General features: G+C 35.4%; 1 protein-coding gene across 12 annotated transcripts in view; it reads left to right on the top strand.

Annotated features, from left to right (window-relative positions):
* Positions 1-13,942, top strand: part of LOC108718067 (tenascin-X) — a 102,962-nt gene that overhangs the window by 72,526 nt on the left and 16,494 nt on the right. For 11 of the 12 annotated variants that reach the window (XM_041564786.1, XM_041564787.1, XM_041564785.1 and 8 more), the window contains 7 exons: positions 4,806-5,057; positions 5,433-5,684; positions 8,181-8,432; positions 8,746-8,997; positions 10,150-10,398; positions 11,997-12,245; positions 13,604-13,855. In XM_041564786.1, coding sequence (XP_041420720.1) covers positions 4,806-5,057; positions 5,433-5,684; positions 8,181-8,432; positions 8,746-8,997; positions 10,150-10,398; positions 11,997-12,245; positions 13,604-13,855 — 1,758 coding nt within the window. The remainder of the gene's footprint in view (positions 1-4,805; positions 5,058-5,432; positions 5,685-8,180; positions 8,433-8,745; positions 8,998-10,149; positions 10,399-11,996; positions 12,246-13,603; positions 13,856-13,942) is intronic. The other variant, XM_041564792.1, reaches the window with a different exon arrangement.

Genomic DNA, 13,942 nt, shown 5'->3' with positions numbered 1-13,942 from the left:
TCAGAAATATAAATACTATTATTTTTAATATGAATAAATCAACTGTTAGAATCTTTCATGCAAACACTGTGCAACATTTAACAGTATGAAGTTTAAAAAATATAAAAAAAATGCAGAACTTGAACCCATGACCTTATCCTTCATCAGGCATTCACATAACCACAATGCTATGACGCCTTTTGGCTTTGGAAGCTGCTGAAAACTTTTCTTTAAGGCTAATAGTAAAATTTATAAAAAAAACAACATTGCTACATTTAGGCTATTGCCAGGGGTTCTATAAAACCTTACATAGATGTATGCATTTTTTTATGGGGAGAAAGTATTCAACCAAGTATTTTAATGCAGTACTTTGCAGATTACTAAAACCCAGAATTATGATCACAATGCCCATTCATTTATGTCCATTGATTTGGCAGTGTCCCACCCACCCAAAAAAATTAATGATTGTGAATTATAAGGGGGAAAAGAAAATGTAGGATTTGAACCCATGCCCTTTACCTTTGGAAGCCATTCATTTAACCACAAGGCTATGAAGCATCATCTTTTTTACAAGCTAAAAACGTTTCTTTAAGGCTATTATACAAAGTTATTAAAAAGTAAAAATAAAAATGACTGCTGTATTTGAGATATTGCCATGGGTTCTATAAAATATAGATGCATGCATTTTTTAAAATTATTATTTATTTGTTTTTATGGAGGGAAAGTACTCAACCAAGTATTTTAATGCAGTACTTTGCAGATTCCTAAAGCCCAGAATTATGATCACAATGCCCATTCATTTATATCCATTTATCACCCACCCCAAAAAAAAGAGATCATGATTGTAAATTATAAGGGGGAAAAGAAAATGCAGGATTTGGACCCATGACCTTCATCTCCGAAGTTCATTCAATTAACAACAAGGCTATGAAGCCTCTTACCTGTTAGAAGTGCTGAAAACATTTATTCAAGGGGAATATACATACCGTATATACTCGAGTATAAGCCGAGTTTTTCAGCATCCAAAATGTGCTGAAAAAGTCTACCTTGGCTTATACTCGGGTCAGCGGGCAGTAGCTGAGAATGCAGTCACTTTTAATCGTTCCTATACCAACAGTTCACTTGGGGAGAGACTGCAATATCCCACAATGCCCTCTGTTGGTTATATGAAAGAATAACAGTGCGCCCTCTGTTGGTTATATGAAAGAATAACAGTGACTGCAATATCACACAGCGCCATCTGTTGGTTATATGAAAGAATAACAGTGCACCCTCTGTTGGTTATATGAAAGAATAACAGTGACTGCAATATTACACAGCACCCTCTGGTGGTTATATCAAAGAATAACAGTGCGCCCTCTGTTGGTTATATAAAAGATTAACAGTGACTGCAATGTCACACAGTGCCCTCTGTTGGTTATATGAAAGAATAACAGTGACTGCAATATCACACAGCGCCCTCTGTTGGTTGTATGAAGGATTAACAGTGATGGCAATATCACACTGCACCCTCTGTTGGTTATACAAAAGATTAACAGTGATGGCAATATCACACAGCACCCTCTGCACATGGTAGTGGGACAGTGGGACAATGCACACAGTAAACCGTTTGGCAATTCTCTGTCACCATCAACTTTGCAAAGAAGTCCGGTTGAGGGGGGGTTGGGGGGGTCTCTTTGGTGAAATGTGCGCTGCTGGGAGACAGGGCTGTAGTTGTGTCTAGGCTTATACTAGAGTCAATAAGTTTTCCCAGTTTTCGTAGGTAAAATTAGGTACCTCGGCTTATACTCGGATCGGCTTATACTCGAGTATATACGGTAATTATAATAAGTAAAAAAAAATAAAAATAAATCACTGCTGTATTTAGGATATTGCCACTTGCCAGGGGTTCCATACAACCTTAAATAGATGTATGCATTTTTTTTTTTTTTTAATTATTTATTTTTGTTTATTGGGGGGAAAGTACTCAACCAAGTATTTTAATGCAGTACTTTGCAGATTACCAAAGTCTAGAACAATAATCACAATGCCCATTCATTAATTTTTTCAATTCCATTGATTTGGCAGTACCCCCCAAAAACTCAATACATTTTTGTACTAAAATAAAATGGTATGGTGCTGACACCGTTTTTGACAAGGAGGATTTTGGCAGCAGTCATGGAGCTGAAATATCAAAATGAGTCCAGGCGCCACCTGGTGTCTGTTACTGGTATTGCGCCTATAGTAATTTAGAATCTAGAATTTCTTAACGTCCATCGCGGTTCCCTGCACTCAACGCGACAAGTGCATTTAGCTTGATCTGTTACAGCGCGCCAGACGGACAATCCATTCTGGCTGCATCTGTATATCTAAAAAACAGCATTCACCCCATGGATATTTTCACGTTTTTACAGAATCACAGTAGATTGAAAATGTTTTTTTTTTTTTTTACACTGATCAATAGAAATAGGCTCTTTCATGGCAAAGTAAAAAAACATCTCTGCAAAGTGGTTTAAATTTAATACAATGAAAAAAACCCCAAAAATAATGTACTGTCTAGGTATACACCTCCTTCAAGTCAGTTGTTATTGGATTGGTGGCAATTATAGCCTTGACTCTGTATGGATAGGTGCCATTATCTGACACAGGTTTTCATCTTCATTTGTTTTCCTCCATCTCCTGATAAAGTTATGTCACATGCTGGAAGCATTGCACAATTATTGTGCTTCCATGTATACGCCTGCTGCAATTTCTTTATGATCAAGCTTCTACTAGTATATTCCTGGTGCCTTCCCATTATATCTCCACTCCTGTCTCCCGTCAGTTCAATATCTACCTATCCTCTTTGCTGTTCTGGCTTGCTCAGCCCATTATCTCTGCTGCCATTTATGTTTCTTTGCCCATCGACAAATCAGGGGAAAGCAGTTCGGGTAACTAGTCGCCCCGACGAAGAGGGGATTTGTCAACGGGCGACTGATCTCCCCGAATCTGACTGTATATCTGTTTACCATCCCATTGTTCTGTTGTTAGGCTACGGGGAGGGAAAGGGAGGGGTGATATCACTCCAACTTGCAGTACAGCAGTAAAGAGTGACTGAAATTTATCAGAGCACAAGTCACATGACTGGAAGCAGCTGGGAAACTGACAATATGTCTAGCCCCATGTCAGATTTCAAAATTAAATATAAAAAAAAAATCTGTTTTCTCTTTTGAGAAACGGATTTCAGTGCTGAAGTTTGCTGGAGCAGCACTATTAACTGATGCATTTTGGGGGGAAAAATTTCCAATGACAGTATCCCTTTAATGTTTAATACTTAAAAACTTGTACTGTAGTTCATTTGGATCCTCTATGAGCAACCAGTTAGACAAAAGATCAGTTAATTATTTTACACTGGCTGGAGTCCAGATTTGCAATCTTTTATCACATTATAATATATCTTTGTACAACTAGGTACTGCAATTTTGCTATCGGGACTCATTCTGGGATATTAAAATTGTTGTTTTAAACATTCCTGCTTGAGGTCATTGTCTTGCTAGAAAAAAAACAATTCTCCCAAGGGATCCAGGATCTACAGGCTTTTAGTGTATTATGCAGAATTCAATCTGCCTTCACACGCCTTCCAGGGCATGCTGCAGCAATCTGGTATCACCATGCACCACAGTGGTGATGGTGCATTTATGATGATGTGTAAAATTTAGCTTATGCCAAACATAAAATTTAGCTTGATGACCAAAATCCTCAAGTTTGATCTCATCACACCATATATCTCCTCATTGTGCCGACTTCAGATTTTCTAACATGCCTATACCTAACTATAGGTGAGATGTCAAGTTAATTTTAGTTAACAGTGCCAGTAACAGTTCCAAGTGCGCTCAAGGCATACTTGGAACCAGTAAATGATACATGTCTGCATGTGGTGTTTTGCCAGAAAAAAGCTCCCAGCAGACATCATTGATCTGTCAAAAAATTTGCGAAAGGTATTGAAAGGCATTGAAGTCAATTGGCGGGGAAACATTTTTTTTGCGGTGGATTTTTGTTGCAGTTTTTCAAACAAATTCACAGATGGCGAAGTGTGGAATTTCGCAGCCAATCCATGTCCGAAAAAATTCACTCATAAGTATTCATTAATCCTCCACCAATCCTCAGCACCTGTTTCTTTGCACTCTGGAGATACAACTGCATTCACTATAGTATAATTAAATGCAAATTAAAAAGGGGATTTTGATCAACCTCATTTGCAGCAACTGAGCAACTTGGATAATGTATATCTCAATGGTGCAATGAGGAACAGTCATGGAAAGGACTAAATAATATTTTCAGATGGTTTCGTAGAGATTGTTCAGCAATTATCTTCTCTAACAATGTAGGGCAATGTATAATCTATTGAAGAGGCAAAAACACCATAACCACAATACAATTTTGCATTCTCTTTGACTTCAATGCATTTTAACAAAATTTAGCAGTTTAGCCAACTTTTGTACAAAGTGAAACCCTCATGGTTCTCTAATCATTAGTGTTGTACTCGCTCAGAAGTTCCCTGGTTGGCTGGTGAACTTTCTGCCAACAGGAGCACTAGCCCATGTTTTGGGTAAGTGATTATAATCACTGGGGTATACCTAACATGTGGCATCCCCCAGCGATTTCACTTTTACTTCTCTTTTAATGAATGAGATTAGAACCAGCTGTAGCAACATCACCACTTCAGGGTGTACAAATTGTACTAATGTTTAATACATATTCAAGCTGTGTGAACAACTTTCTGTAGTTTTCTAGGTAATTTAACTATGACAGAGCAGATAAAATGCTTTGAATGTACTAAAATGCATGTTCTTTGTGTTACCTTCTAGTTCTTCCAGAAATTGCAAGCTTGATCATAGACAATATCACTGCCAATTCAGTGTCTCTAAGCTGGCCTATTCCATTAGGAAATATCAGTTCCTATTTCATCCAAGTCTTGGGGACTCCATCAAAGGAACTTGTGGTGAATACAAATTCTTCCCTGGTTAATCAGTTGATACCTGGAAATAATTATACATTTGTGGTGTTTGCAACAAATGGGAATATAAATGGTACAAAAACTTCAAATTCTACATTTACAGGTAAATATATTAAATAAGTCTAATGACTACATCTAAAAAGACCTTTCTAAAATGGAAAGTTTTTCAGTTTCATTCTGCTATGCATGTGTATCTGCTTTCATGTGTTTGAAATGAGTAGATTAAAAGGCATGAAATACACCTGCTTTCAGTAAAATACCCATGTAGGTGAGATTCTTTATTTCTTTAATTATATTTGTGTATCATTAAAAAATCAAATTGTCTGCAATTCTACTTTATTTGTTTTACTAAGGTGGAACAGACACAATACTTTGTATATTGTGATTTGCTAAGTTATTTGCCAGTTTAACCACAAATAAAGTCATCCATCACTATCTATCTGTATATACTAAAATGTATGGTTCTTTTACCCTCCAGTTCTTCCAGTAATTACAAGCTTGATCATATACAATGTCACGACTACTTCAGTGTCTCTAAGTTGGCCTATTCCATCAGGATACGGCAGTTCCTATATGATTCAAGTCTTGGGGACTCCAATGAAAGAACTGATGGTGAATGCAAATTCTTTAATTGTGAATCAGCTGATTCCTGGAAATTATTACACATTCACTGTCTCTGCTACAATTGAGAATATGAATGGTACTAAAACACAGAATTCTACAAATACAGGTTAGTATATTTAAAGGTCTAGGGACTACACCTACAATTGCCATTCTAATATGGCCAGTTCTTCAGGTTTTCATTTTTTTCTCTGTTGTTTTTAAACTGTATTGAAATGTGTGTACTAAAATGTCTTAATGTGATTCTAATCATAATACAATTTTTTACACTTTTGATATTTATGTTAGCAGAACAGTGGCTGCCCACAATGTACAAGCATTTTGAAGTTCATCTAACTTTGCCACATCTCAGCATGTGCTCAACAAATGTGCAAGTGTTCAACAGTGAATCTTGCAATGGATGAATCTGAGACTGGGTATTGGCATACATTATATGAACCAGATATGAACCAGAACTACTGCTTCTCAACAAAAAACGTTTCTCAGTCAATGACTAAATGATGGTTTCAGCACCTAACAGAAAAAAAGTATTTGTGGCATAGCACGTACTCACATGAATCTGGCTCTCTAACAGGCCTGCACTGCCTGCTCTTTTCCCCAGGATTGAGACAGAGAGACACACAATCCCTTCCCTACTTTAGGAGAGAAAACACCTGTTCATCTCTCAGGTGTTGGGCAAACCCGGACTGTCCATCTGGAATCGGATCCCGCCCAACACTCAACACTCTCGTAAACCAGGCCCTTTTCCGGCTATTACAGCTAGCCACAGACCTGTGAAAAATGTACATTTACCTGGTTGCTTAAAAACAGTATGACAGAAATCTGGATGATACATACACCCCTTCAACCAATTTCCCAGCATTTCTGTTACAATATATATATATATATATATATATATGTATATATATATATATATATATATATATATATATATATATATATATATATATATATAGACAAAATGCAGGGATTGACAGCACTCCGAGGAAATACATGGAAACGTTGGAGCCGAAATGTTGGATAACCAATAAATCTCCACTTTCATTTGAACTATTGACTTGATGTATTTCCTCGGAGTGCTGTCAATCCTTGCATTTTGTCTACACACTTCTCAGACTAACACCCAGGTTTCTGCATACTAATGGTTGTACATTCCATTCTGTTTGATTTTATATATATATATATATATACATCAGATCAACGCGTTTCAACCCCCACAGGGCCGTCAACCCCCTGTGGGGGTTGAAACGCGTTGATCTGATGTGGGTTCAATAAAGAAACCTTTTAAACTTTATCTTTACAATGGAGCTGTGAGTGCTTTCATCTACTGGACTTTATAAATTTTTGGTTAGCACCCAGCCTTGACGCTAATGAGTGGTGAGTGCAGTGACGGCAAGTATATTTATATATATATATATATATATATAATAACTCAGCTAGTGTAAATAAGTGATTTATAGAATAAAATCTGTGTTTTGAGCAACGCTGCTCTCTTCATCAGAGAGAGAAGGAGAGAGAGAGAGAGAGAGAGAGAGAGAGAGAGAGTATATGTATGTTTGCAATGAAGAACAGATTAAAGAGCATGGAATGCACTGTATCTAAGGAACACTTTATATTTCAAAAGGACATCACTGAAACACACAATCCTTCCTATACTAACCATATACTGCTTTTAATTGAGATTTTAAAAAAAACTAGTACCAGCCTGCCATTCTGCAAATCTTGCAAGCTGCTTTCCCAGGCTGTCTAAGAGAGTTGGCAGCACATTGTAAAAGTTGCCAACTAATCCCCAACTTGTGGGTTGACATGAGTGGGACCCACAACATTTTTTTACCTAAGTGAGATAACAACGGTTATTTCATACCCATATTCTATGGTCCTCCTGGGAAACAGGACAAGCCTAACACAGACAGGTATAAGAGAGGATCTACAGTATGAGTTTTTTCCAATGAAGGTGTAATTTTTACATTAATATTCATACTATTAAGGCAAAGCTGCCTGAAACACCTTTTTGGGGACATATAACCTATACAGTATTTTATTAGTATTATTTTATCAGTATTATTTTACTATACACAAAACCATATCAAATCATCTAAAACAGAAGAAGACTCACAGCTAAAAGGGCAATTTACCTTCATTTGCAAAACTGTAATAACGGAAAAAACACAGAAATGTGTTCAAACTTTCATAACCTGCCAAATTTTGTAAAATTAACATGGTAATAAGGGGGTGTGGCCACAAAAATGGGCATGTCTTTTTGTCCTTCTTTCTATTTCCAAAATGTTGGGAGATATGAACCACCATTGTAAGGATATCAGTGGGGGGCAGTTATATATACCAAACCAAAGTACAAAGTAGAAGCCTTTCATTCTTTTATTGGGGCAATTTGCAAACAGCTGATACAATGACATTTGTAGGAGGTAATATGTTTTAAAAACACTTTGTTTTCAGCATCATAACCTATTTTGAGAAATGATGAATCATATAACTGAAAATGAGTATTATATAAAATGTCCCCTTTAAATATTTGAACTAATCTTGGTAAGACAAAGCAGACAAAAGTCTCTGTATTTAGTAAATGCATGGTTCTTTTATTTTTCAGTTCCTTCAGAAATTGGAAGCTTGAGCATAGACAATGTCACCACCACTTCAGTTTTTCTAAGATGGATTATTCCTTTTGGAAATTTCAGTTCGTATATCATCCAAGTTTTAGGCACTCCATCGAAGGAACTCATAGTAAATACAAATTCTTCTAATGTGGATCAGCTGATACCTGGAAATTATTATACATTTGTGGTCTTTGCGAGAGTTGGCAACATGAATGGCACAAAAACAGAGAATTACACATTTATATGTGAGTGTAATTATAAAAGGTCTAGTTACTACGCCTAAAGATGCCCTTTAGTATTGTCAGTTCTTCTCTTTCATATTATCTATTGTTTGAAAATTGTATTCTTATTTTGTCATAATAATGTTTTAATCTGATTGTAAGGCTAAGCATATTATTTATTCATTTGAATTACTTACTGAAGCAGATCACAGACTGTCCGCAATGTAAAGGACATTTTGGAGTGGCATTTTGTTTAAAATATTTAATGTATTTTTGGTAAAACAGAGCAGCTAAACAATCAGTATGTACTTAAATGCATGTTTCTTTTATCTCTCAGATCCTTCAGAAATTACAAGCTTGACCATAGACAACATCACCACCACTTCTGTGTCTCTAAGCTGGCCTATTCCATTAGGAAATATTAGTTCCTATATCATTCAAGTCTTAGGGACTCCGTCAAAGGAACTGAGAGTGACTACAAAGTCTTCATTTGTTGATCAGCTGATTCCTGGAAATAAATATACATTCATAGTCATTGCCACAGTTGGGAACATGAATAGCAGAAAGATAGAGAATTCTACATTTACAGGTAAGACATTTAAAGAGGGCTAGTGTTTACAGCTAAAAATGCCCTACAAACATGGCCAGTTCTTTTTCTTTTTTGTGTAATTTCAGACATAATAATTTTTATCTGATAAAAGAAATGTACATGTTTGCATTTACCCTTTTGTAGCATTTGTACAGGCCCGGATTTGTGGAAAGGCCACCTAGGCCCGGGCCTAGGGCGGCAGGATTTTAGGGGGGCGGCATGCTGCCCAACCACACCCACATTGGTTCAAAAACACTGGGGATGTGCTGGAGATGCAATCATTTTTTTACATTTCCTGTGTGCCAATCCCCATTGCTCCTGTCCCCCTGGAGGGGACAGGGGCGACGAACGGTAGTGGGCCTAGTGCCCTGCATTTGTACCTACTAACAAGAACAAGAAAATAGAACAAGAAAGTCACAAAAAATCATGTGACCCCAAATCACGTGATCTTGAAAAATGTTACTTTGTTTCATGATTGAGGACTTTTAAAAAATGAAAAAGCTTGGCACCTACAACTAGGCAAGCTTTTCATAGTTCATAGTCAAAGAACTCACTAGTGGTCATGTAGAAGTCAATGGCAGGTGTCCTATTTATAATTAAAAGATATCATGATCTGCCCTGGGTATCATGAAATTAATAACCTTATTAATTTGTGGTTTTTGGATGATAATACGGAGAAAATAAATTTTTAAGTCTTTTCTAGAACCAGATTTTTTTTTAGTTAATTTATTGATAAATACAGTAAAAATGTGGATGGGAGTTTGGTCAAAGAATATAATGAGACAATTTGATTTCTTTTACATAGTGCATCATGTACTTTTGGGAGGAAGGAAAGCTGTCTATAAATTATGTAATTAAATAGTTGATCTAAATAGTTATCTAGTAAAAGATATATCTTTGCCAAAATACTATCTCTATGACTAAACATTGTCATAGAGATGGTATGCTATGAAAGTGTACTGGTTAGCAGTTCTGGTCAGTTCATCTTTACAATGTTGTGGGATATATAGGATATATATATATATATATATATATATATATATAAATATATATATATATATATATATTTATATATATATATATATATATATAGAAAGGGTTTAAAATTAATTATTTTTCTCTGGACTAATATTTTACCTTTTTCCACTCCAGTACCTGGTAACATCAACATTGTGAATATTAATAAGATAAGTAACAGCTCGTTATATGTTAGTTGGCAGCTAACAGAAGGCAACAGAACATCATATCTTGTAGAATTAAGAGGAGATCGGCCTCAGCAATTCTATGTGGCTTCAGAATCAGTAAATATTTCTAACTTAACCACTGGAAATCAGTATACAGTAGGGATTACTGCAATTGCTGGGTCCCAGCAAGGTAACAAGTACGAGTTCTCAGTATTGTGTAAGTATTCCCATATAATTGCATTCTATTATATTGTTTTATTATTGTACCTTAACTAAATATGAATTTGAAGATCTGTCAGATTTAATATACCCTGTGGAAAAAGTGGAAACATGATGGAGCCAGAAGTTCTTAATTCTGCCACATCACTTTAAAAATGTTTATTTGTACCCTGTGTTTAATTTGCAATGATTTCTGCTACTGAGACTGACTTTAGCATTTATTTAGCTGAGCATGTCTATTGTCTATAGATGATATAGATGACTGATATATAGATGCACTCAACAATTTCATACTCTGCTAGTACCCATACAAGCATTCTCTATGATGAAGTAAGCAGCAGTGCAAGCTAGGCAGTGGTTTTGGATTATATTAAGTTTCACCAAGCAATCTAACTTAATATAAAGTAAAACTGAATACTGACTGTAAGGACTACTTCAAACTCTCTGACATCACTTGCACAAACTTAAAAATATTAAAAGGGGTAAAAAAAACTTGTAGTTTTTTAAACTATTTCAAATAACAACATGTCTACAAAATATTAGGTCCAGATCCTAATTGACAAAACTTTAATATCTATAAGCAAAAATGTCATCTTTAGTTGCTTAATAACTGGAAGACCAATCCCCGTCAAAAAAAGATATACTATAGTAAACCATGATAAGTTAATTCTAAGCCATAAATTACAATTACCAGCCCATTGGAAAAATTGGAGGTGCTTCTAATAAATGTAGTTTGCAATTAGGTTTCCATTTAATGTGCTGATATATGGAGCATATTTAAAGGGGTTGCAAAATTAGGTTTTGTTTTTCTCTTAAGGCTATATAATGGAGTGCTGGGGCAATGTGTTTAGTATACTGTATATATACATATATATTGGTCTTATTTTAGTTGCACATGGATTATTAAAGATGCTGTTAATAATTCCCAACTTTCCTATATGTGCTTCTTTGAAATTCATTCATTATCAGATGCAGTTTGGTGTGAGTAAACATTTATGAGCAGTTGTCTCCACTGTTAGCAATGGGGAATAGATAGTAGACAGAGGAATGTAACATTTTGGGGCGATTGGCATGGTAATATATGGCAGTGTTTTTTGACAACTTTCAGTTATCTTTTGTCATTTATGTAATTAGATATAGTTATGTTTTATCAGAACATTGGATCTTCACCAGTTCAGTTTGGAGTGCTGAGACATAGTCTTTAATATTGTACTGGAAGGCCCCTGTGGTAGGAATGTCCCCTGTTGTATGTTCAATGCGCTTTTGGTTGCTGTGTACCCTTCCTAGTGCGGTAACATATGAAGACATTAATCTTAGCAGAGTAGATAAGAATAATAGATTACTTAAATGGCAGTTGACTGCACACAGAAAAACTTCAGGTGTTTAATGTTGCAAGGCAGGTGATAAAAGCTATGGAATCTATTACATTCAGCATCAAATAAAACGATTTGCTGCTTCACTTTACAACTTCACAACTTTAATTGACCCATGCAACTTACTTAACCGAGTTATACGAATTCTAACCAAATTATATGGACATTGTTTGTTGTTTATAGAGAGTAAAATGTCAACATTCTTCATTTTTCTCTTCCACAGTGTCAGATACTCTTAGCTGTACAAATATATCTACTAAGTCTATGAAACTGTTGTGGAATGCTCTATCAGAGCCCAACATATCCTATACAATAAATGTAATTGGTTCACCACCCGGGAATTGGTCATATTCTATCAATGAAATTGTGCTTGAAAATTTGATACCAGGCAATCTTTATATAATTCAGCTATCTGCTTACCAAGGGAATAACGTGTTGCATGGTTATGGAGGTCAGATTGCAGTGAACACAAGTAAGTATTTATTTTCTTTTTGAATTGATTGAAGTTGACCTTCTACATTTGTTTGGGTTTCTATTTATAAAAATAAATAAAAAGTTCTATTACTAATATTTAGATTACAGTAATTTTTACAACAATGTAAAAGTTACTGTGACTTTAAGGTGGAAATGTAATAAATTCACAAAGAGAATAAAAATCTCACAAATAAGAACAAAAGTTAGCATTTCCCAATGTGATATTCCTCCTTAGAGACTGTTATTCCAATGCAAATTTTAGCTGCACATTGCACACTTTCTATGGCATGGTGGTGTAATCTTTTGGAGCACACATAACTTTTACAGTAAGTTTTCTTTCATACACTGTGCACTGATGCATACTATAAAATCCACAATCTTTCTTCCACTATCAGAAGTGGTCGCTAAACAGTTTTCAAGCATTCGACTTTTTTCAAGCAGAGGCATCCATTTTCATTTGTGAAAATTTTTCCTGTTGATGACTTTTACTACAGTCCCCCCGTAAGGGTTACAATGCCACAGTGCATATTACATATTGGTATTGCCACAGATTAATCATTCAGTACATGGGCAAGTGTGACAGATAGGGCTACTGACTGGTTTATCTGTGCTTCTGGGAAGATATGCAGTTTAGATGCACAGCAAAAGGGCTGTAGAACAGGATTTGGAAGCCCTTCCTTAGAGGTATAGATGGAGCAAATCACTGTTTTTATTAACGAGATGGATAATTTAGTTACATTGAATTATAAGCATATAAATGAATTCTTGCTAATGAAAAAAGAGTTTAAGTTGTAAAAGAGAAAATAGGTTTATATTTTTCATATTACTTCCCCCCAAAAATCAACCTCCTCTACCACAGACAAATAATCTCCTCTGAAGGCTTTCCCACCAGCAATAAAGTGAATCATTGTTTGTTTTCTTACCATCAATTCACATTATTGTCAACTGGTTTTTACATTGTGATAGAACTAGCAAATTATACAGTATATCTGGGGGAAAACACCATTATAAGTGAGCTTTAAATATTGTCATGTTTAAATCAAGTTTTATAAATAAATTCCAGTTTATGCCATTGTAAAACAAGGAAGGCAGTCTTTTCATGAATGACTTTAAATTACAGCAATATAGAAGCATTAGGGATGCCAACTTGGTAATCACCCCTTGCTGAGTCAGATTGCTAACATTTTTCTCTACTACAACAAACCTCATTCTGTGGTCCTTGAGCCAGTACAATTTTTTATAAAAAATTACCACTTCAGGGATAATTATTGTACTGTCCACTAATTAATCCAGGTAAATTAACAGCAGTCAAAATGCTCAATCTGAACTAAAATACATGGTTGCTTTATCTTCCAGTTCCTCCAGTTATTGAAAACTTGATTATAGACAATGTCACTACCAACTCGGTGTCTCTAAGATGGCCAATTCCATTAGGAAATATCAGTTCCTATATCATCCAAGTCTTAGGCACTCCATCAAAAGAACTGAGGGTGGATACAAATTCTTCCCTTGTGGATCAGCTGATACCTGGAAATTATTACGCATTCATGGTCTTTACTACAAATGGGAATATAAATGGTACAAAAACACAAAATTCTAGATTTATAGGTAAGTTACATTTTAAAGTGATCAAGTGCCTACACCCGGCTAGCTGAAAAGTTTTTATTTGTTACAAAAGCCTGATTTTAGAAAATA

Source organism: Xenopus laevis, chromosome 5S, assembly GCF_017654675.1.
Source record: "Xenopus laevis strain J_2021 chromosome 5S, Xenopus_laevis_v10.1, whole genome shotgun sequence".
NCBI classification, from domain to species: domain Eukaryota; kingdom Metazoa; phylum Chordata; class Amphibia; order Anura; family Pipidae; genus Xenopus; species Xenopus laevis.
This window is presented reverse-complemented; position numbering and strand designations above follow the sequence as displayed.